Source organism: Pleurodeles waltl, chromosome 4_1 (assembly GCF_031143425.1).
Source record: "Pleurodeles waltl isolate 20211129_DDA chromosome 4_1, aPleWal1.hap1.20221129, whole genome shotgun sequence".
NCBI classification, from domain to species: Eukaryota; Metazoa; Chordata; class Amphibia; order Caudata; family Salamandridae; genus Pleurodeles; species Pleurodeles waltl.
Window position 1 is genome coordinate 1,016,238,347 of NC_090442.1, and position 24,840 is coordinate 1,016,263,186.

Sequence of the window (24,840 nt, forward strand, 5' to 3'; positions counted from 1 at the left end):
GCATCTCATGAGCATATATAAATAATGTCCTTAATCCCTCTTATTAGCAGCCTTTGTAGTTAGTTTCACCATTTATTGTTGTGAAATCCCAGACCCACAGCCCCCTAACATTATTCAATCATGCTCTCTTCCCTCACAGATTGTTGTCATGGAAGTGCAGGGTTTGAAATCAGTAGCTCCTAATCGAATTGTGTATTGCACCATGGAGGTGGAAGGTGGGGAAAAGCTACAGACAGACCAGGCGGAAGCCTCAAGACCACAGTGAGTATTTCCTGTGTTTCATTTGGAAATGTTTTTGTGTATTGCGTAGCATCATACTGGATTTCAGTAACATTGCATGTGTCAATGTGATTGTATTTTAGGTATAGAATGGAAGGGTTAACTAGTTACAAGCAATCATTAATCCATCGCTTATTGTGAGTGTCATATGTGTATATATTTAGAATTTGAATGTGTGGGATTCAAGATGATGTTGATAGATTAGCACTTGTCTGCGGAATTGGAAATTGCAAGCTTTGGGCAGGGAATTGATGCAGTGTTCAATTATCCAGTTGGCAGATTCATTGATGATGTTAGTATAGTATTTAGCCTTGTGAGGTGTGATAAATTACCTGCATTTTGTGCAGAGGGACCTAAGGCTCGATCATTAATTATTGATATTGATATTGCTGTTTGATAAAATGCATCCTCCCAGTTACTGCCAAATGGTGTCCCAGCCTATCATGCCATTCCCTTCACACCACTAGGGGGATCTGCCTCTTCAGCAGTATGGGCACCCCTCTCAACCCTGTGTGAAACACCCTAGCAAACCCTTTATTGCCCATGAGATATGTTTCTTGCAAGAGGAGTATGTCTGGGTTGTATCTGTGTGCAGCTTGCATAACTGCCCCCCCTCTTTATTTTGTCCAGGAGATCATAGTCGTTCCATGACAGAACAGCGAGCTATCTCGCGAAAGTTGGTATGTGGTGTTCAGTCATAAGACCATCAGATCTGTGTCAAAGCCCCATAATCGAGTGTGTGTATTATATGACGAGTTGTTGAGATTAGAGATATGTGCCAGAGCCAAGCCTAAACATAAAGGAGAGAAAGAAAAGAACCCACCCCTAGAACCAACCCAACAACCCCCCATACTTCCCTAACAAGGAGTACCGGTTGTGGTACAACTCGGGACAATAGACAAGTAGGCTATGCTGAGGTGTCTGTCTCCTCTACTATGCAATCCCTGCCCAAAGGAATCCCACCTCAATTCCTTCCCCCCCAGCTTGCATTTAAAACAACTAGTACAGAAAAAACAATCCGGGTCATAGATTACCAGCCAATCCCCCACACTACCAATCAGTTTCATATGAAATGATTAGACACTCACCGGTGTTCACAGAAGAAGTCAAGCAGGGAGTCTCTGAGAGGTGAGCAGGGGATCAGGTGCGCCAGTGTTCTGTGTAAGTTCCATCTTGGACCCTGAACCCAACTACCTCCCTTGAGAGCCGTACAAGCCCAGTGAACGGGCCATGCGCTCTTGTCATTGTTTCCATTGCTGCTGGTCAGTGTTGCAGTCCTTGGGAGGTCTTTCACCTCTGCTACTCTGGGTACCCCCCTAGCATTTTGACAGTACCCTTTGTTTTAGAAACTCTACCTTCCACGTCTGTGACCCTATCAACTGTGTTTCGTAAGTCCTATCAAGTAAGTGATGGGTCAACTTTCAACTCCCTCATTTTGCCCTCTATCATTACCTTGAGGTCTTGGATAGCTTGTATGATCGAGGTCGTTTGGAGGCCATCAGATCAGACATCTTCTCCTCTTGCAGCACTAGCCTCCTCTGATGTCACAAGTTGCTTAGTGTATTTGTGCACCTTTGGTTGGGTCACAGATCCTGAGGGCTTGTCACGTGCCATGATAATGTGCAGGTGATATATCCGTCCCCAAAGCTAAGCACATGACATTGCCCCTGGTTGGCAGTTGTCATTCCTACACTGGAGGTGCAACCCCTTACACATTAGCCAGCACCCATTGCCACGCTTCAATTTCAACACCACACAGGAGCTCATCAGCATGGCCCCGCGTCCGAGTGCTTATAGCATGGAGCGCTCCCCCAGGCGAAAGCCCACAGGAATGATCAGGCTCCCAGCTCAGGTCTTGTGTCGCACAATGGTGGCACAGTTCACAGGGGACACATGCGGCAACCATCACAGAGCTTGGTGGAAGGGGACAACATTGCCAGGAAGTTGCAGCCGGGAGGGGTGTAATACCAGTGGGGACAACCAGGAACACTCCCACCAGAGAGGCCCCAGTCACTCTGTCTCCGCTAATGGGCTGCCAGTGGGGAGGATGTGGGAGGAGAGCACAAGGGGGAGGGAGTGTGACTGGGGGGCGACCTCCCCCCTCCACACACACACAGTGGACCCCACAGTCCTCAGGGCTCAAGGCCCTGTCACCATTTCTCCACATGTGTCTTAGTCACGAGGATCCAGTGGCCTGCCCTAGGGCCAGGGATCAGGCAGTTTTCAAAAGGGCCTAGGGAGCTTTGGGGCTACGTCCTCAGATGTCTATTGTGAAAGCAGCAGGTTCCCACAGTATGCTAACTGGTCCCCTTGTAGGTCTTGATTCAGGCCGGCCCGCGACTCATTCCTTCCGGCCTGCTGGGGCCTCAATTTTCAGCAGGCTGCAGCATCCTCTGCGGGTTGCTGTACAGGCAGGACCATGCCCCACAGTGGCCACCCCGATCAGCTGAGCCATCACCATTGCCATCTGCCTCTGACCCCCCGGGATCCCGGGCCTCAGGCTCAGGCAGCCACAGCATTCAAGTGAGGAGCCGTCTGGAGCGGCCTCTCCAGGGAGCGCGATCTCTTGGTGATCATCGTTGGTGTATCTTAGCCTAGGCTTCAGTGCGAGGAAACAAGACTGGGTCACGGATGTCGCTTCCCCTCACAATTGCCAGCCCTCAGGGGGATCTGTAGGTTCCCCATGTCCTGGGACTCACTCCAATCCATGAGATCCCGGGGGAAGTCATGGGTGTCGATGGATAATGATTGTGGCGGTGTGGAGCCCACTTACAGAGCATCCGACATGCTTGGCTTGCAAGCCCCTGCAGTCCCCCCACCAGATGTCCCACTTTTAAATACCATGTTCCTTGCCCTTTGAGCTTATAAGGCTTACTTGAGGGGTGATTTATAAGTATTAAAATGGAAGGTTTAGGCTTGGCAAAAGATTTATCTTGAGTGTTCAAGACAGTTTAAAACTGGGTACACAGGCTGCAGTAGCAAGCCTGAAGACCTGCCTTACAGGGCTACTACAGCAGGTGGCACAATAAGTGTTGCAGCTCACTGGCAGTATTTAATTTACTGGCCCTGGGTATATGTACATGTACTAGTGACTTATAAGTAAATGAAATGTGTTAATCAGGAGTGTACCACTTTTACCATGTTTAAAGAGAGGAGCACAATCCTGTTACCACTGGTTAGCAGGGCTAAAGTGCACAGTCGTCTACAGCCAACAAAAATAGGGTTAAAACAATCATAGGAAACCCTGTAAAAACGGCAAATTTCCAACAAATAAGCTTGTTAAGCCTCTTTCCTAGACACATGTGTGTGGGGGTGGCCTGTTTCAAGTGCTTGTACTACGCCTGAGAGAAATGTCCCTGTTGGATCTAACTAGCACAACTAGCACCACCTATCTCTGAAACACCTAAAATACACACCCTGGTGAAGAAATATTCGGATCAGAGAGCCGCAGGCATCATTGCTGCAATAGAATCCTATTCCACTGCTTCTCAAGCTTAGCGCACTACAACGGGAACAATGTTTGCAGAAAGCTAAGAAAATGCCCCTCCTCATCATTCAAACCCCTATAAAAAGAAGTATCTACCTCTGACCTGATTATATACCTCGTAAACATTGACCTGCCTATTTTTAATTTCCGCTCTCATAAATCTGGAGAAAACTGGCAACTTAAATTCCCCTTTGACTTTTACTGCCTATGCCTCATAGTAAAACCTTCATACTCCTCTTTCCCCCATCATAAACTCTCCTTGCTATCTATAAATAAGTTCTACACTGGTTTGACGTTGGCACTGCAATAAACCACTGTCTTCATTTCTCTTTGACTAATATGATACCTGCATCACACAAATTGGCGTGTATATACGAACAGGGACTACTACGTTCCATGTCGTCTTCAAATATTTCCCATTATATAAAAATAATAATATCATTTATTATAATCCTCGTGTTACCCATGTGATGTGCAATTCGTTTCAAAGTTACCTTCATATGAGTCCAGTAGTATGCATCATATTCCTTAGGCCAATATGTTTTTCCACTGGGAGCCCTCTAACATCCTGGGGATAATATCCTCACTGTACAAACAAGCAAATAATTAAGTAAATCATGATGTAAATAAACGTACACCTCACCTACCCTGGAAGGGTTCAGTGGTGCTGCTTCTTACAGCCTTCTTGCCTGTCCTGTTTAGAGTTGAGGTCAGCTTGCACCATGCTCTTACTTTCTAGTAGGCACAGAGGCCCTCACCTATGCAAGACTGAGTGCCTGATTTAGATAATGGGGTACGAGTTACTCCATCACAGTGGTGACGGATATTCCGTCCACCGAAATCTAAATCCCATAGGATATAATGGCATTTAGATTTCGGTGTACGGGATATGCCTCACAGTTGTGATGGAGTAGCTCTTCCACAAACATCTAAATGAGGGCATAAGTCTTAGGGCACCCTTTATCCAGTCAGCTTTGGGTCTGTATTACCACACTCACTTTGGAACCGCCTGTGTCATGCTTGCCTGTGTTGTCTTAGTAATAAATCCGCCGCTGTTCCCAAGATAAGTTGTTTGAAACTCATGTTTGGTAAAAGCGAAATAAAAGCACTTTCTCGAGATTTCAAACCCTAAAAATGCATACAATTTTGTGGTTTTAAAAGAGGGCTATGTTAAGAGAAATCAAATAAAGTTGTCACCAACATAGGTATCCAATGCAGCACATGGTGTTTTCTTTCTGAAATGTTCGCAGTGACTTTTTTTCTAACATTAATTTATTTTTAGTGTGTTAATGATTGGTACAGTTCCTGTTAACACATTCTGAGAATGCTTAGCAGCCCATATTTCATGAACTAAGGAAGTTAATGGAGTAACAGTTATTTCTCTGTAGCGTATCGTTCTCCAGGGGCCATTTCTGTAACGGTAACACTCAAGGCATAGTCAGGGTGTTAAACATCTTTGGCTCAGAAACGTATTAAGGTATGGGCAAAATGGGCTATTGCCCATGGCCCCTACCTTCTAAAGACCCCCATGGAAAATAGAATTTCCTCTGTAGCGCACTTCGGTGTATTTTTGTATCTTAATCTTTAACATAAAATTCAATATTATCAGGCAACAGCGGACTTGAATTAAAAAAGGGTAAATAAACTTCAGAGTTATTCCAAACAGGGGCCCCCAAAATATTTCTTGCTTGGGGACCACAACATCGTTAAAAATACACTGGGGCTCCTGTATCTTTTGCTCCCTCAAAGTGATGATAAATGACCAGCCTTGCGTGAAAGTATGGCTGAGGCTAAAATGCGACTTTTTTTAAACATTAAAGTAAACTTATGACGCACAAAAGAGCAGGGTGTTACCTCACATATTTATGTTAATTTCCCCTCCCAAATTACAAACATGACCTTCATGCTAATTTGCTAATTACAGCAACTTGTTTTTTCTGTTTTTGATGTTTTGTTCAACATCACGTGCCATCCTGCACCATTTGTTAAAGAAACTAGATTAGGGAGGGAAGCAGTGAGTATTTAGGGCCTCCTTATGAGTTTGGTGTTTCCACCTGGTGGCCCAGCGGGAAGCTTCCCACAACATTGACGCCGGCGGCAATGTTGCGGTGCTCGGGTGCAATAGCACCCGTTGCGCTATTCACTGCCTGTAATTCTGGCAATGAAAAGCACGATGGGGCTGCCCATGGCGGCCCCTGCACTGCCCTTGCAAAGTGCATGGGCAGTACAGGGGCCCCCATTGGGCCCTCGGTACCCCATCTCCACCAGCCTTTGCATGACGGTAGAACCACTTTTGCCACAGTCATAATGTGGCTGTTGGACGGCGGTATTGGCGGCTGTCCGACCGCCACCGCAGGATTCGTAATTAGGGCCTTAGTCTTGTGCAATTAGATTCCTGGCACAGTACTCTTCATGTACTGCCCTTGATCAGTTCTAAAGTCAAATTATTATCTTGATGGGGAGTGTGGCCATTCATTCGCGCACCGAGATGGCTGCGCACTATTAGAGCTCTGGAGGCCACCGCTGACTCCTGGGTAATACCTGATCTCGAGAAGACTCTGCACTGAGGTGCAAAGGGGTTGGCGCAGGAGCTGGGCCGATTAGCTGTCTGTTGGGGGTGGTGGAGCCATCGTGGACTCATGTGGAATGGCGTGTAAAATGGTGGGCAGCAACTTGACCATTGGGGAGGAGCTCAGCTCTAAGACAGCGAGTCAGGAGCTCAGCCAGTGACAGCCCGGGGTGTAAAGCGGAGGGAGAACCAGCAGCACAACTTTGGCCCATAATAGGTACAACCATGTCAGGTGAGAGGACTTTTTTGGGCTGTGGTGGTGGCTGGTCGCGCTTGTGCCACCTGGATTGGGCCCTCAGCCCTGGCGGGTCCCCTACCTCCCCTCCTCTACAGGGAAGCCAAGAAAGGGGGAATTTGATGGAGGGGGCAGCCTGGATGGGGTGCGTGATCTGGGAGAAGGCTGTGCCGGTGGACCTGCAGCCCAGCGTTGGGATCTGATGATCCCCGGGGGCCGAGGCAGGCCGCCGCGAAGCTCTACCTCTAGAATGACTACCCGACAAAATAGAAATACTGGGAGGGGCCATGAACTGCAAAGCCAGGCCTTGTTCAGCTTGCCCTGCTTCCCTCACCTAGCAGTAGCTGCTTCCGGTGAGTGGCTGACTGTCCTAGAAGATTAGCTCCTCAAGTGCAGCACAGGCTGGGACCTGGAGGGAAATGAGAGTTTATAGTTGTGTGCCTACTCCAGGGGGCTCACCATGGCTTGCTTTGGCCTAGGAGGGTGCAGTGGTGACAGCGGTGTGTGGGGATGATATATATGGTGTGACAGTGTTATTGCCGCTCACAAATACGGTTGGGCCTCTGGTGAACTGCGGGTGCTTATGCAACCACACCGGTTCAGGCATCAGTTGGCTGAATCTACTGTGAGGTATAACGTCTGGATGAACTGAGGTACAGGCAGCTGGGCCAATGAGGCCGAAGATCATGCATTGGTCTTATCCCTGTGATGCAAAGATGGTGCTCTTGCAGAGGTACTTCCTCCCAACCAGTTAGAGCACACACAGAAGTAGAACTGTGTGGCGGTACAACCAGAAACTATGGGGCTCACGATAGGGGTGTGACGAACGGGGGATGCACTGATTCATTAATGCGTTTGGAGTTGAAGTTCCTTGCCCATTTTAGCAAGTCTTCTGCCTGACTGTTGGCCAGATATATATGTTATCCTTGACCCTTTTGCACATTGATTTCTGACTATCATTTGCAGGATTTGTTCCATCCCGACAGTGAGTCCTGAGGATGGTCTTGTGGACCTTTCTGGCTAAGTGAGACCGAAATGTCGACACTGTGTCCTCTCTGACAGAACTATTGCATATGTTGCTTCAGTCCTCTCTGGACATTGAAATTATAAGGATGAAAATTGTGTAGGACTATGGAGTTTTATACCTGTGTGGTTAAGAGGATTGTAGGCTTCTTCCAATCTTTGGAGTGTATTTATGTAGGGATTATAGGGGGCACCAGTGAGACTTTATGGGTATACTTTTGTATATGCTGGCTATCTGTTTAAAAAGCTTGTGATGTAATATTGATTGATTTTTGTGTGTATAAAAAACAAATTTATTTTTGCTTATAACAATATGCTGTCAATTGGTTATTTACACAATGTACTGATGATTTGCTAGTGGATCATTATGTTGACCATTATACAATATTGATGATTGGAATACAAATAATTCCTCCAGGAACACACATTTTTTTTTTACAGTACTTTCAAAGGTAACATTTTCAGCTAGACTAGCCTAGTCACTCTCTCTGGCCTGCGCTCCATCGTGGCCAGCCTGAACTTGTGACTTTTCCCTACTCCTGCACCACTAGATAACTGCAAGTGGCGCTTTGTGACTTTAGGTGCTGTACTTACCTAAACCCTTTAAAATTGTATATCTCCATTTCCACAGTTTCTATTTTTATCTTTTGTCATTTTGGTGTCAAATAATTTATTACATTATACTCTTTTTTTCGAAATTGGTGTGGGATTTTTCTTGTGTTGTGTTTTCACTTTATTACTGTTTGTGTGCTACATAAATATTATACATGTTACTTCTAAGTGAAAGCTGACTGTTTTTGTGCCGATCTACCAGAGGGTTAAGCACAGAATAATTTAGTGAGTCATTGTGGTTCATCTTGACAAGGATTGTGGCTATTGCTTGAGTAGGACTCACACACCCCTCAATCACCAACCCGATTTCTCAGTCATCAATTGTTGAATGCAAAATTGGACAATAATTAACAATAAACAATACTGATCCTTAATTTTAGATCAAATTGAATAGAAAATTCTGAAATTTGTGTAAAATGTGGAGCTGAAGGGGGCAACGCAGGAAATACAGAAGATTATACGATGGAAGACTATAAACATCTACTTGATCAAGATGCATGTTTGAAAATAGCACACAAACCAACAAGTGCATCTCTAAAATAATTCACTGAGCTTTTAGTTCTCTGTTTAAAATCAAAGGTTTCCATTTGAATATCTTTATTCAACTTTTAAAATACATACATTTTGCATGGCCTTCAGGGTGTACATGTATTGTGGTTTCGCAGAACGTAGGAGAACAAAAAAGAAAGGAAAAGAAGTAAGGGTAGTATTGTGATGCTATTAATTGTGTTTGACCAATGACTTTGTGTTTCACCACTGCGCATATTAGTTGCTCAATGTTCACCAGTAGCACATTATATGTTTTGTTCAGCCTAGCCGCCTATTGGCTTTGACATGGCATTAGCCATTACTTTCTGTATTCAGTCTAGCCGCCTATTGGCTTTGACATTGCATAAGCCATTGCATTCTGTATTCTGCCTATTGGCTTTGACATGCTGTATTCAGTTCAGCTGCCTATTGGCTTTGACATGATATTAGACATTACATTTTGTATTCAGCTCAGCTGCCTATTGGCTTTGACATGATATTAGACATTACATTTGATATTTAGGTTAGCTGCCTATTGGCTTTGACATGACATTAGACATTACATTTGATATTTAGGTTAGCTGCCTATTGGCTTTGACATGACATTAGACATTACATTTGATATTTAGGTTAGCTGCCTATTGCCTTTAACGTGGAGTTAGACATTGCAGTTGAGAATCCAAGCTGTATTTTTCCAAGCTATGTTTTTCCACAAGATGAACCAAGCTGTTTTCTTCACACCAGACTATACCTGATAAGAGAGAGTACATTTGGTGTTTTCCTTTCTGCTCAGGCTTGGGAAGAGGAGAAGTCTAGGAGATGTGGCCAGTCTCCAAAGGCTTGCGTAGTTTTCCCGAGTCTGAGAGGAGGGGGCACGCTTTTGTAAGGATGACTCTGGGCTTCAGAGATTTAGATTCAAATCTGCTTGACTTCAGGCTGGAACTAGGCGCCAGTTGCCAGTCTCCCGTTTGGGTAGATAATCTCTTTCTCGCAGTTGACCGGAGTCATCAACTTGCAGACCCCAGAAAGATGAAGCTGAGTTAGGCCCTGCCGCCTTGCTCAAACGGTGATGCATTTTGATTTATATGCTTTGCATTGAATATACTGTATAATCTGCTGTGTACATTGCAACTGAGAAGTACTGTGATATATTTTGTTTTCATTACTGCGACTACTTTTACTCATTTGAACGTGTGCTTGAAGTCTATTAATTCGTCTCTCAAGAACTTGTGGTTGGGGAAGAATTAACAACAATAAAGGTCTTCTTTGAACTCAGAAGTGCATTCCAGAGAGGTTCTATAAGCTCTGATACGAGATAAGTAGGATGGCAGAACATTTTGGTACCAGAAGTGGTGTCGAATTATAGATTTCTACATGCACAATTTAAAAGTGTAATTGTTTTTTGTTGTTTGGAGAATTACAGAAGCACGGCAGACCATGTTTGAAAATGCATGTGTAGTTAAACTGCCTGATGGTGCTGTGAGAAACATATTTTCTTGTTGTGATAAAGCATATTTAGAAAATGTGCCTTTTGGAAGCAATGATGATCCTTTTGTTTTTGACAGAAGGGTTTGGATACTTTTATCTGCTTACAGAAAAATGCAGGAGAAATGTAGGCAGTTAGAACATGAAAATAAGAATTTACGTGAGCAAATTAGCCAGAATACATTAATGCAAGATAATGCTGAAATGTATAAAAATGCTGTTTTAGAAGAATCTGTCTTTTCCCATTCCAGTAATGAGGGGGTTAAGACAGCTGTGAGCCAGTCTGAGCCTCCGTGTGAGCCGGACTTTTTGGCAGCTGAAGTGCATTTATTAACTGATAACACGGAAAACAGAGCTCAGAATGTGATTTACGAGGTACTGTCGCAAAATGTGCAGTTACTGGCACAAGTAAAACAAAAGATTTTAGAGTTTCTTACTGTTTGCACTAAGCAAGAGACACCGAGTTCCATTAGCTTGTTTGATTTTTGGAAACAGAATAGCCCTCAGCTGCGCTCTTGTGATTTGGCAAATGAAATAATTCAGACTTTAGATTTCTGCGCAGTGCAAGAGGAAAACACTGATTTACATGTAAATCAGGAACAGGGGAAGAAAAGAGTGCCCCTAGCTAGGATCATACACTGGATCTGGTACCTGCAAGACAGGGCTAGAGTACCACAGGTAAAAGAGTCACCAGTGAAATTGAGTGCACCATTTGAATTTGTGTCCACTGAGGATAAAAAGCATGTTTGTTTGACTAATGATTCATTGACTGAAATGTTGTTTTCTGGCACAGGAGAAGGAACAGCGTTGTACAATGTGTGTCAGATTTTAAAGGAAGAGCTGCGTGAAATGTGTCATTTTTACACTGATTCTTGGTTGATTGCCAATGGTTTAGCCGTTTGGTTTTCCACATGGCTTGTACCTAACTGGTTCAATTCCCTTGCAGATGTTAAAGAGAAAAATTCAGAGAGAGAAGTGTTCACCCAGAATTCTGCCTTAGTGGGGATGGCTAAGTGGGTGCACCAGAAATGTGAACAGCTGGGAGAAAAAGCCACTTACAGGTGGGCAGAGAGGAGTGAGATGTACATTCCCCTAGATTTGAAAAAAACTGTGCAGCACGCACAAGAGAAATCTGTCCCACAAGCAGTCACAGAGCAGTTAGAGAGAGGAAAGTTACCAGGACAGATATGGCAAATTGATCAGGTTTTAGGGTGAGTGATTGCTGCTGATTACCAAGGAGAAATCAAAATTATGCTGGCAACTAGAAAATAATCTGATTCATTCATACAAATTGGAGACAGAATGGCCCAAATTGTCAAAAAAGCAGTGAATGGAGGTTTGGTAAAGAAGGAGTCTGCCCCAGCCCTTCTGACAGTGCAAGAAAAGGGAAGCTGTGGTGCAGCAGATAAAAACCTCAGTGCTGAGGTGTGGGTTGAAGCCCCAAGTGACCCTCCAGAACCTGAAGAAATCATAACAAGGGGCCCTAAAAACGTCCTGCTGATTATAAAACAGGGAAAGGAAGAGGAAGGGTACATTTCAAATGACAAATGTTATTTGCAAGAAAAGTCATACTTTTTTCTTTTGCAGATCCTACCACATTTCGCCACTGTCCCTGAGTGTGCTGTGTGGTCCCCCTTCGGGTGTGTGCGTGTGGGGTCGGGGAAGGGACCGAACCCCCAACCTGAACCTGACTGAGTACAGTACAAGCACCATGGATCCATTTTGCGCAAATGGCGCCTTCAGTTCAAGTTCAACTTGTTTGATTACATTCTTCCACTGGAACTAAGCAACCTTAACAGTTAACTGTCTGTGTTTTTTCGTGTGGAACTCTGACTTTCACTTACCTTCCAGCAAACCATTCAGGTGGACCGTGCACCTTTACATGAGTAGTACTCATGCTACATCAAATTGCTATTTTAGAGACACTATAATCTCATTCAGAGTAAAAGTTTCAGTCTTTTCTGTGTAGATGTATCTGATGTGAAAGGTTATGAGATCAATATGTTAATCCACTTCCATTGCTTTACAGTGATTGCTTTGATCATTCAAATCTGATTTGCTTACAATGTTTTTTGTTTTTGTTTTGTGCTGATGTTTTTTTTTTTTTTTTTTAAACAAGAGATATGTGAAACAAAAATTCATTGGTCATAGGGTGGAATGTGATGCTATTAATTGTGTTTGACCAATGACTTTGTGTTTCACCACTGCGCATATTAGTTGCTCAATGTTCACCAGTAGCACATTATATGTTTTGTTCAGCCTAGCCGCCTATTGGCTTTGACATGGCATTAGCCATTACTTTCTGTATCCAGTCTAGCCGCCTATTGGCTTTGACATTGCATTAGCCATTACATTCTGTATTCTGCCTATTGGCTTTGACATGCTGTATTCAGCTCAGCTGCCTATTGGCTTTGACATGATATTAGACATTACATTTGATATTTAGGTTAGCTGCCTATTGCCTTTAACGTGGAGTTAGACATTGCAGTTGAGAATCCAAGCTGTATTTTTCCAAGCTATGTTTTTCCACAAGATGAACCAAGCTGTTTTCTTCACACCAGACTAGACCTGATAAGAGAGAGTACAATTGGTGTTTTCCTTTCTGCTCAGGCTTGGGAAGAGGAGAAGTCTAGGAGATCTGGCCAGTCTCCAAAGGCTTGCGTAGTTTTCCTGAGTCTGAGAGGAGGGGGCACGCTTTTGTAAGGATGACTCTGGGCTTCAGAGATTTAGATTCAAATCTGCTTGACTTCAGGCTGGAACTAGGCGCCAGTTGCCAGTCTCCCGTTTGGGTAGATAATCTCTTCCTCGCAGTTGACCGGAGTCATCAACTTGCAGACCCCAGAAAGATGAAGCTGAGTTTGGCCCTGCCGCCTTGCTCAAACGGTGATGCATTTTGATTTATATGCTTTGCATTGAATATATAATCTGCTGTGTACATTGCAACTGAGAAGTACTGTGATATATTTTGTTTTCATTGCTGCGACTACTTTTACTCATTTGAACGTGTGCTTGAAGTCTATTAATTCGTCTCTCAAGAACTTGTGGGTGGGGAAGAATTAACAACAATAAAGGTCGTCTTTGAACTCAGAAGTGCATTCTAGAGAGGTTCTGTAAGCTCTGATACGAGATAAGTAGGAAGGCAGAACAAGTATGGATCAAAAGGGAAGGAGGAGAAGGAAACAAGGCAGTAGGTACACATTAAGATGGGTAGAGATGTCCTGTCTAGAAGGATCACACCTTTCACAAGAGACCAATAGACATTGATTCAACTTTGCCCTCCACGGCAGTGACAAAACATAAAGTCTGTCCATGACATACTGTCTTATGTCAGGTGCATCATATCTGGCACGATACGTACCCCAGATCTTGTTAAACATTACCATTCGATTGTTCAACCTATAGCTCACACGTTCATGTGAGGCCACAGATGCAATGGTGCTCTGCCATTCTTGCTACGGTGGTTTGGAGGATTTCCAGCAGCGCAGCATACAGAGTTTGGCTACCCTCAATGCTATGTCAAGCCATCTTTTTTGTGGTTGGTGGTACCCACGAGGGCCTGTGTGTCATGCAGAAGCACACGTTCTATGGTGGGTTGGATGGTGAGATCACTGGACCTTTGCAGTTGTTGCATTACCACCGCAGAGTTGGGCATAACCAGAGCATGTGAGGCCCGGCCCGTTGATGTGGACATCTCCAAAAGTGTGCACGTGGAGTCAGTTTGGCCTTGTGGAGTTTGTATGGGGACCAGTTCCAATAGTGTAGTATTTTGTAAAACACTGAATCTCATCCTGGCCTCCCACAGGCTTTCGTCATGGTCATGAATCAGTAGCACCAGTTTTCTTCTGTATAACCTTTGTCCATACAAGGCTGCCTGACCTTGTGGCAGTATGGCAAAGTCAACTCTGAAAACATAGCATCAGTCAGAGTTTCATACACTATTGATACCAAGGTACTTTAGTTTGCCTTGCATCCAGGGTAATGGAAAATGTATAGTGCAAGCAGTCGTGGACGATGTCATGGGAAAAGCCTCACTTTTTGAACAGTTAATTCGATATCCCAAGAACCTGGAAAATTGAGAGATAGTGTTCATTAGAGCCGGGATGGAGGAAGTTGGTGTTCTTAGTGTAAGCAGGATATCCTCATCAAAAAGCAAGATTTTACGATTGCCTGCTGACGTATTTATGGCAGCAATGTCCCTTGAATGTCGTATTGCAATGGCCAATGGTTCTAGGCTCAGCAGAGGGGAGAGGGTACAGGGGACATCCCCATCGGGTCCTTCTGTGAATTTCAAAAGTATCTGACAAGAAGCCATTGCAGTTTACGAGAGTGGAAGGACTATTATACAGGCCTTGTCTTGTACCAGAGCAAGAAATTTAGGGCCCAATTAAATTCAAACTAACGTTCGGAAGAGAAAAATCTAAGATTTAAAATACAGATGATTTGGACTATCTTGTAAATTTAAAACCTAGGATACCAGCTTTTTGTGTGTATTGTTGAAAATCCATGGGATTTTGAGATCCCCTCCAAGTAGGTCTATTGTCAGTATAGGAAAATTAACTGAAACTGTCTTCTACTACTTGTAACAAACTTACCACCTTATTTAACCAATATTTCTGGTTTTCTAAGAAAAAATTAAACTATATGCCATTGATGAGGAACCAAATGTGGTTGGTAAGAATGTATGTTGCTTCGTTATATACATCTATAGGTCATGAGGATAACTTGACAGCAGTAGAATTGTTAAGACAATATCTGTCATCTATATTCAGCACTTCAGAATGGCACTTTCTATAAGTAGTTTCATTTTATCGCACAATTACTTTGTACTGAATAAAGAATTGTTCTTACAACCTCCCAGACTTGCTAAAGCATATTGATTTCATCCATCCCTGGCAAACTTAAAAGTGTGCTGATGGAAAGAAAGTTTGCATAGCAAAATAATATTAAAGAGCATGTAAAATATGTGTGCACATAGGTGAGGTATACCAATTACATTTTTTAGGGTCGAGCCTGTGTCGCATGCGCATGCGTTTCCCTTGCGAGATGCTTTAGTAGTTAGAAAAGGGCTCGGAGCCCCGTCCATGTCACGTCAGTGTCATTAATTGGTTTGTGGGTTTGCCTGTTAAAATCTGCTTGCTTTCATTAGTGAAAGGCATGCATACATCATGCCTTTTCCGGTGGTTAGTTCTCCTCGAGCGCAGCGACTAAGTACTGAAAACATGCGAGGCTCGCTGTTTTCTGTCCGGTTAAGGACTACTTTTTATCTTTTTTTGCAGCGCGATCTCGCTTGGCAGAAGTCGAGCACTTTCCACGACATCGACCCTGTTACATAGTAAATTGCACTTTTGCCGGGTACGTAGATAATTGCACTTTTGCCAATAGGTTTCACTGCGAGTAAACTGTAGCAGCGCGATCGCACTTTTTATTTCCATTTAATGTGGCAAGAAAAGTCCGGTTAGGAGTTTACAACTGCTATTAGCTCTAACTCGGATAAATGCGAGACCCGTTGCATTGCAAATGCTTGTTATTATCTGGAATGGTCCTGAAAGCTTATTAGATGAATATGTGGTGAACCTAAATGACAGCCCTTGCAATTTTACATTGATAATGGCAAAAAAAAGATGTAAATTATATATTTTTTTTTATATAGTACTTGATACAAACAATGACTGAGTGGAAAAATATAGTCAAAGAAAAGAGACAGCATCCAATTCCACTGCACATGCCTTTTCATGTCACCCTAAAAACTGACTGAAAGTATACCCTTTGGAGAATTTTTTGAAAGCGAAAAGAAGTTGTATCTCCGAAGAAAAAAGTGTATTGAAAAAAAAAACTTAACGGCTCTACAGTCTGGGCATTGAGGGTACAGGCCCCTCAAATTAAAAGCTGCTTTAAGTTATGCCAGTATAAGTGAAAATTTGTTTTTTAGACCTAATCAGTCAAAAAACGGTGACAATGAAAATATAGGAAATGCTTATTTATCCAATACACTCATGACCATTTTGAAATGAGCAACATTCTCAGTAAACACTGACATCGCCCTAATCCTGACCAGTGGTTAGATTTATCTACATATCCTGCTTTGACTTGTTAAAAGTTACCTAATCTAATAGACAACCTCCGCACTGGCTATTTTGAATAGTAGTTGTGTGTAGTTCACATCAGAACATTTAATAATGGGAGCCAAATTGTACGGAATATGCTATTTGTTTCTTTCTGAATTGTTTAACCGCATCTGAAGGACACATAATTGACTGTCCCTATGAGAAACAATATATCGGGAGCGCCATATGTAGTTTGAAAACACATATTTCCAAATATATTTAGCTGTCAATAAAACACAGAACATTTTCAAATAGCACATGACAGTAAAAAACGAAAGGCTAAAAGTTAATGCTATTGACAGCGTTTTGCCAAACATCTGAAGGGATAGGGAGCTCAAACTATGTCATAAAGAGACCACATATATTTACTGGATATGTTAAAAAATCCAATAAAATATTACATAAAGATTTGGAAATAACAACAATTTTATTAAGTGAAATGATAATCATACATTTATGCTAGTCACTTCTGGAATGCTTATATTGGGAATGGGATTTTATAACTCCACTCCCTGCATTCACAAATTTGGGGTTTACTAATGATTGGTAAATGGCGCAGTTGATGAAATTTAGATATTGATAACAAGAAACGAAAGTTTGTTATTTTCCTTTGTATGTTTTGAATTCCGTTTTGTTTTAAATTAAAATCATTATGCATTGATGTAAATTTATTTGTGATGGGTGAAGGGTTATGGTTCTAATAGTAATGAATTCAACATTTTGAATGATGGATAGAGATGGGTAAATTGAGGTTGGTGAATTTCAATGTTTGGTAGCTGCAACCAATTAGTCAATTAATTTTTAACAGCAAAGGTTATAACAATTTTGGGTGGTACATTTTCATGCTCACTCTTTTGATTGCATGACTTTCTATGATCCTGTGAAACCTCGAAGAAATGGTAACTCAGGCTTGAAAAAACATGCTGGAAAGCACTAAAATGCTGCTGCAGATTTTTAAATAAAGAACATAAGTAAAATAATTTATGCAATAGGATCTTCTCAGTTGGAGAGTATCCTTCCAAACAGTTTGTTCATAATTCATAAAATGTATGGTTATCTATGGTTGAAACACCTTAATGGGCAACCGTATTAACAATGCAGTCATTATCACGCAATACCTTTACCATGCAAATACCTTTATCACGCACGGCTTTACGAAGGCAATGTAAGTATTTCGGAGGCAAGTGTTTGTATACCCATGAGAGTGAATGGTTTGGCCCAGTTGAAGGCGTTGGCCAAAACGTGTAGGATTCCTAGGCTTCCCATTGTTTTATGGTACTTATAAATAAATAAAATAAAAGGAAGGAACCTATACCTTTGTTATGCTTTATTAATGGATGCAATATGTGGCATACATGATGCAGCTGAATTCCGTGTTGGAGAATGACACATGGAGCGATTGTTTGTATGTATGTATGTGTGTGTGTGTGTGTGTATATATATATATATATACATATATATATCGATATGTTCAATGGCATGTGTAGCTGCAGATACACATGCTGTGCACAGTCCGCCATCTGGTGTTGGGCTCGGAGTGTTACAAGTTGTTTTTCTTCGAAGAAGTCTTTTCGAGTCACGAGACCGAGGGACTCCTCCCATTTCGATTCCATTGCGCATGGGCGTCGACTCCATCTTAGATTTTTTTTTTTCTGCCATCGGGTTCGGACGTGTTCCTTTTCGCTACGTGTTTCGGGTCGGAAAGTTAGTTAGAATCTCGGAAAAAAACGTCGGTATTGTTCGCGTTTGGTATCGGGTTAGTTAGAACAAATCAACACCGAATTTTGAAGAGCTCCGGTGGCCCTTCGGGGTTTTTTCGATCCCCCGTCGGGGCCTGGTCGGCCCGGCCACGTGCGACTTCAAGGCTGATGGAACGGACCCCATTCCGCTTCTGCCCAAAATGCCATCACAAGTATCCGTATACGGATCACCATCTGGTCTGTAACTTGTGCTTGTCCCCCGAGCACAAGGAGGATACTTGTGAAGCCTGTCACAGCGTTTCGGTCGAGGAAGACCCTGAGAGACCGAAGAGCCAGGAGACTACAAATGGCGTCCACGCCGACAGGTCAAGATCGTTTCGAGGAGGAAAAAGAAGCTTTCTCCGTCCACGAGTCGGATTCTGAAGAACTCGACGCCGAAGAAACACCCAAAACCGTGAGTAAGACGTCGAAAATCAAGACTCACAAGAAGTCCACAAAAGCCCAGGGGACGCCACCGCCACCAGGCCATGGCTTAACCCGAAAACTAGGTGACCGATCCAAGGCACCGAAAAAGGGCATGCTGGTGTCGAAGTCATCCGACTCCGGTCGAGATACCGCCACACAGCAACCTCGGAGCCGAGACAGCGGCTCCGAGAAACTTCGGCACAGAGACAGCGGCACCGAAGAATTTCGGCACCAAGACACCACGCCGAAAACAAAGAAGGTTTCTTCGGACCCTAAAAATACTTCCAAAAAGGTTTCGGTTCCGAAACATCCAGCCTCGGAGCCGAAAACTAGTTCCTATACAGAGGAACAAGGATTAACCTCCCAATTACATAGATTTGGAGAGGAGCTTCAAGCTGTAGAGCCTGACTACACGCAAAGAAGGCTTCATATTCATGAGGACACAGGGAAGATAACCACTCTTCCCCCAATCAAAATAAAAAGGAAACTTGCCTTTCAACAAAAGAACAAGCAACCACAGGCAAAGGAGGCAAGGAAAACAACCCCACCACCGTCTCCACCGCCATCAATACATGCATCACCAGCAACAACTCCACCACTGATGCACTCACCAGCTCATACTACAATGAGTCAGGATGATCCCGATGCATGGGACCTTTACGATGCTCCAGTGTCTGACAACAGCCCAGACTCCTATCCTACAAAACCGTCACCACCTGAGGACAGTACATCCTACACACAGGTGGTCGCAAGGGCAGCCGAATTTCACAACGTCACCTTACATTCTGAACCAATTAAGGATGACTTTCTGTTTAACACCCTATCCTCCACCCATAGCCAGTACCAAAGCCTTCCCATGCTCCCAGGAATGCTAAGACATTCAAAACAAATATTTCAGGATCCAGTTAAAGGCAGAGCCATAACTCCAAGGGTGGAGAAAAAGTACAAGCCACCGCCAACAGATCCAATCTATATTACAACACAACTAACACCAGACTCAGTAGTTGTCGGGGCAGCTCGTAAGAGAGCCAACTCTCATACCTCAGGAGACGCACCACCTCCAGACAAGGAGAGCCGCAAATTTGATGCTGCGGGAAAAAGGGTTGCAGCACAAGCAGCAAATCAATGGCGTATTGCCAATTCACAAGCACTTTTGGCAAGATACGACAGAGCTCATTGGGATGAAATGCAACATTTCATCGAACACTTACCCAAGGAGTTCCAAAAAAGAGCGCAACAGGTGGTGGAAGAGGGACAAAGTATCTCAAATAATCAGATACGGTCTTCCATGGATGCAGCAGATACAGCTGCAAGGACAATAAACACTGCAATTACAATACGAAGGCACGCATGGCTGCGCACTTCAGGGTTCAAGCCGGAAATCCAACAAGCTGTGCTCAATATGCCATTTAATGAACAGCAATTGTTTGGGCCGGAGGTTGACACTGCCATTGAGAAACTCAAAAAAGACACTGATACAGCCAAAGCCATGGGCGCACTCTACTCCCCGCAGAGCAGAGGCACATTTCGAAAAACACCTTTTAGGGGAGGGTTTCGAGGTCAACCCACAGAAGCCACAACCTCACAAACAAGGCCTACTTACCAGGGTCAATATCAGAGGGGAGGTTTTCGGGGGCAATATAGAGGGGGCCAATTCCCAAGAAATCGAGGAAAATTCCAAGGCCCCAAAACTCCTCAAAATAAACAGTGACTCACAAGTCACACAACCCCATCACATAACACCTGTGGGGGGGAGACTAACCCAATTTTACAAACTTTGGGAGGAAATAACAATAGACACTTGGGTCTTAGCAATTATCCAGCATGGTTATTGCATAGAATTTCTCCAATTCCCTCCAAACGTCCCACCGAAAACACACAATATGTCAAAACAACATATAGATCTTCTAGGACTAGAAGTTCAAGCATTGCTACAAAAGGACGCAATAGAATTAGTACCAAATCTACAAAAAAAACACAGGAGTTTTCTCACTGTACTTTCTAATACCCAAAAAGGACAAAACTCTGAGACCAATACTAGATCTCAGAACACTAAATACCTACATCAAATCAGACCACTTTCACATGGTCATATTACAAGACGTAATCCCACTGCTCAAACAGCAAGACTACATGACAACATTAGACCTAAAAGATGCGTATTTCCATATACCAATACATCCTTCACACAGGAAATACCTAAGGTTTGTATTCCAAGGAATACATTACCAATTCAAAGTGTTGCCATTCGGAATAACAACTGCGCCAAGAGTTTTTACAAAATGCCTGGCAGTAGTAGCTGCACATATCAGAAGGCAGCAAATACATGTGTTCCCGTACTTAGACGACTGATTAATCAAAACCAACACGCTAAGACAGTGTTCACAGCACACAAAATATGTCATACAGACCCTTCACAGGCTAGGTTTCTCCATCAACTACGCGAAATCACACCTTTTGCCGTGTCAAACACAGCAATACTTAGGAGCGACAATCAACACAGCAAAAGGGATTGCCACTCCAAGTCCACAAAGGGTTCAAACATTTCACAAGGTAATACAGGCCATGTATCCAACACAAAAGATACAAGTCAAAACGGTAATGAAACTCCTAGGCATGATGTCTTCATGCATAGCCATTGTCCCAAACGCAAGATTGCACATGCAGCCCTTACAACAGTGCCTAGCATCACAATGGTCACAAGCACAGGGTCAACTTCTAGATCTGGTGTTGATAGACCACCAAACATACATCTCGCTTCTATGGTGGAACAGTACAAATTTAAACCGAGAGCGGCCTTTCCAAGACTCAGTGCCACAATACGTCATAACGACGGATGCTTCCATGACAGGGTGGGGAGCACACCTCAATCAACACAGCATCCAAGGACAATGGGACATACATCAGAGGCAGTTTCACATAAATCACTTAGAACTGTTAGCAGTATTTCTGGCGCTGAAAGCATTTCAACCCATAATAACCCAAAAATACATTCTTGTCAAAACAGACAGCATGACAACAATGTATTATCTAAACAAACAAGGAGGGACACACTCGACACAGTTGTGCCTCCTAACACAAAAAATATGGCATTGGGCGATTCACAACCACATTTGCCTAATAGCACAATTTATTCCAGGGATTCAGAACCAGTTGGCAGACAATCTCTCTCGAGATCACCAACAAACCCACCAATGGGAAATTCACCCCCAAACACTAAACAATTACTTTCAAATTTGGGGGACACCTCAAATAGATCTATTTGCAACAAAGGAAAACTCAAAATGCCAAAACTTCGCATCCAGGTACCCACAAGATCAATCCCAAGGCAATGCTCTATGGATGAACTGGTCAGGGATATTTGCATACACTTTTCCCCCTCTCCCTCTCCTTCCATATCTAGTAAACAGTTTGAGTCAAAACAAACTCAAACTCATACTAATAGCACTAACATGGGCAAGGCAACCTTGGTACACAACACTACTAGACCTTTCAGTAGTACCTCATGTCAAACTACCCAACAGACCAGATCTGTTAACACAACACAAACAACAGATCAGACATCCAAATCCAGCATCTTTGAATCTAGCAATTTGGCTCCTGAAATCCTAGAATTCGGACACTTAGACCTCACACAAGAATGTATGGAGGTCATAAGACAAGCTAGGAAACCTACCACTAGACACTGCTATGCAAATAAGTGGAAAAGATTTGTGTATTACTGCCAGAATAATCAAATTCAGCCATTACACGCATCTCCAAAAGATATAGTAGGATATTTACTACATTTGCAAAAATCAAATCTAGCTTTCTCTTCCATAAAGATGCATCTCACCGCAATATCAGATTACCTGCAAATTACTCATTCAACTTCACTATTTAGAATACCTGTCATTAAAGCGTTTATGGAAGGCCTAAAGAGAATTATACCACCAAGAACACCACCTGTTCCTTCATGGAACCTCAACATTGTCTTAACAAGACTCATGGGTCCACCTTTCGAGCCCATGCATTCTTGTGAAATGCAATACTTAACGTGGAAAGTTGCATTTTTGATTGCCATCACATCTCTAAGAAGAGTGAGTGAGATTCAAGCATTTACCATACAAGAACCATTTATTCAAATACATAAAAATAAAGTAGTTCTAAGGACAAATCCAAAATTTTTACCAAAGGTTATCTCACCGTTCCACTTAAATCAAACAGTAGAATTACCAGTGTTCTTCCCACAGCCAGATTCTGTAGCTGAAAGAGCACTACATACATTAGACATCAAAAGAGCACTAATGTACTACATTGACAGAACAAAACTAATTAGAAAAACAAAACAACTATTTATTGCCTTTCAAAAACCTCATACAGGAAATCCAATTTCAAAACAAGGCATTGCTAGGTGGATAGTTAAGTGTATTCAAACCTGCTATCTTAAAGCAAAGAGAGAGCTGCCTATTACACCAAAGGCACACTCAACCAGAAAGAAAGGTGCTACCATGGCCTTTCTAGGAAATATTCCAATGAACGAAATATGTAAGGCAGCAACATGGTCTACGCCTCATACATTTACCAAGCACTACTGTGTAGATGTGTTAACTGCACAACAAGCCACAGTAGGTCAAGCTGTACTAAGAACATTATTTCAAACTACTTCAACTCCTACAGGCTAAACCACCACTTTTGGGGAGATAACTGCTTACTAGTCTATGCACAGCATGTGTATCTGCAGCTACACATGCCATCGAACGGAAAATGTCACTTACCCAGTGTACATCTGTTCGTGGCATTAGTCGCTGCAGATTCACATGCGCCCACCCGCCTCCCCGGGAGCCTGTAGCCGTTTAGAAGTAGATCTTGAACATTTGTACATTTGTAAATATATTACTTTAACCTTTATTATGTACATATGTATTCATTCCATTGCATGGGCACTATTACTAACATACACAACTCCTACCTCACCCTCTGCGGGGAAAACAATCTAAGATGGAGTCGACGCCCATGCGCAATGGAATCGAAATGGGAGGAGTCCCTCGGTCTCGTGACTCGAAAAGACTTCTTCGAAGAAAAACAACTTGTAACACTCCAAGCCCAACACCAGATGGCGGACTGTGCACAGCATGTGAATCTGCAGCGACTAATGCCACGAACAGATGTACACTGGGTAAGTGACATTTTCCATATATATATATATACACACACACACACATTCTCTCTCTATATGAGTAAGGGCGTTTTTTGGTGGCAAGGGTAATTTTACGATTTAGGGTGGGTAAGGGAATATTGGTGGCAAGGATGTTTTGGGGTTTAGGGTAGATAAGGGTATTTGGGTGGTAGGGGTGTCTTTAGGATGGTAGGGGGGTTTAGGGTAAGTAAGGGTTTTTGGGTGGCAAGGGCAATTTTAACCCCTTCGCTGCCAGGCCTTTACCCCCTCAGGTGCCAAGCCTTTTTTTTGGCTATTTGGGACAGTTCACGCTTAGGCCCCCATAACTTTTTGTCCACATAAGCTAGCCACACCAAATTTTCGTCCTTTTTTCCCAACATCCTAGGGATTCTAGAGGTAGCCAGACTTTGTGGGTTCCCCTGAAGGAGACCAGGAAATTAGCCAAAATACAGAGAACATTTCGTTTTTTACAAAACAATGGGGGAAAAAGGGCTGCAGAAGAAGGCTTGTGGTTTTTTCCTGAAAATTGCATCAACAAAGGGTTTGCGATGCTAAAATCAGCATCTTCCCAGCTTTCAGGAACAGGCAGACTTGAATTAGAAAACCCCATTTTTCAACACACTTTTGGCATTTTACTGGGACATACTCCATTTTTACTATTTTTTGTGCTTTCAGCCTCCTTCCACTTAGTGACAGAAATGGGTGTGAAAGGATCCCAGAAAGGTAAACATTTATGAAAAGTAGACAAAATTCTGAATTCAGCAAGGGGTCATTTGTGTAGATCCTACAAGGTTTCCTACAGAAAATAATAGCTGAAATAAAAACATATTGAAATTGAGTTGAAAAACACAACAGTTTTTCTCAATGTTTTACTCTGTAACTTTTTCCTGCGATGTCAGATTTTTGAAAGCAATATACTATTACGTCTTCTGGAATCTTCTGGTTCTGTGGATATATAGGGCTTGTAGGTTTATCAAGAACCCTAGGTACCCAGAGCCAATAAATGAGCTGCACCTTACAATGGCTTTTCATTCTATACCGGGTGTACAGCAATTCATTTGCTGAAATATAAAGAGTGAACAATAGGTATCAAGAAAACTTTTGTATTTCCAAAATGGGCACAAGATAAGGTGTTGAGAAGCAGTGGTTATTTACACATCTCTGAATTCCCGGGTGCCCATACTAGCATGTGAAC

The 24,840-nt window shown here is 42.9% G+C and overlaps 1 protein-coding gene across 8 annotated transcripts in view; it reads left to right on the forward strand.

Moving 5' to 3' along the window:
• Window positions 1–24,840, forward strand: part of CADPS2 (calcium dependent secretion activator 2) — a 1,861,089-nt gene that overhangs the window by 417,860 nt on the left and 1,418,389 nt on the right. For all 8 annotated transcript variants that reach the window (XM_069229895.1, XM_069229888.1, XM_069229890.1 and 5 more), the window contains exon 6: window positions 140–261. In XM_069229895.1, the coding sequence (XP_069085996.1) occupies window positions 140–261 (122 nt within the window). The remainder of the gene's footprint in view (window positions 1–139; window positions 262–24,840) is intronic.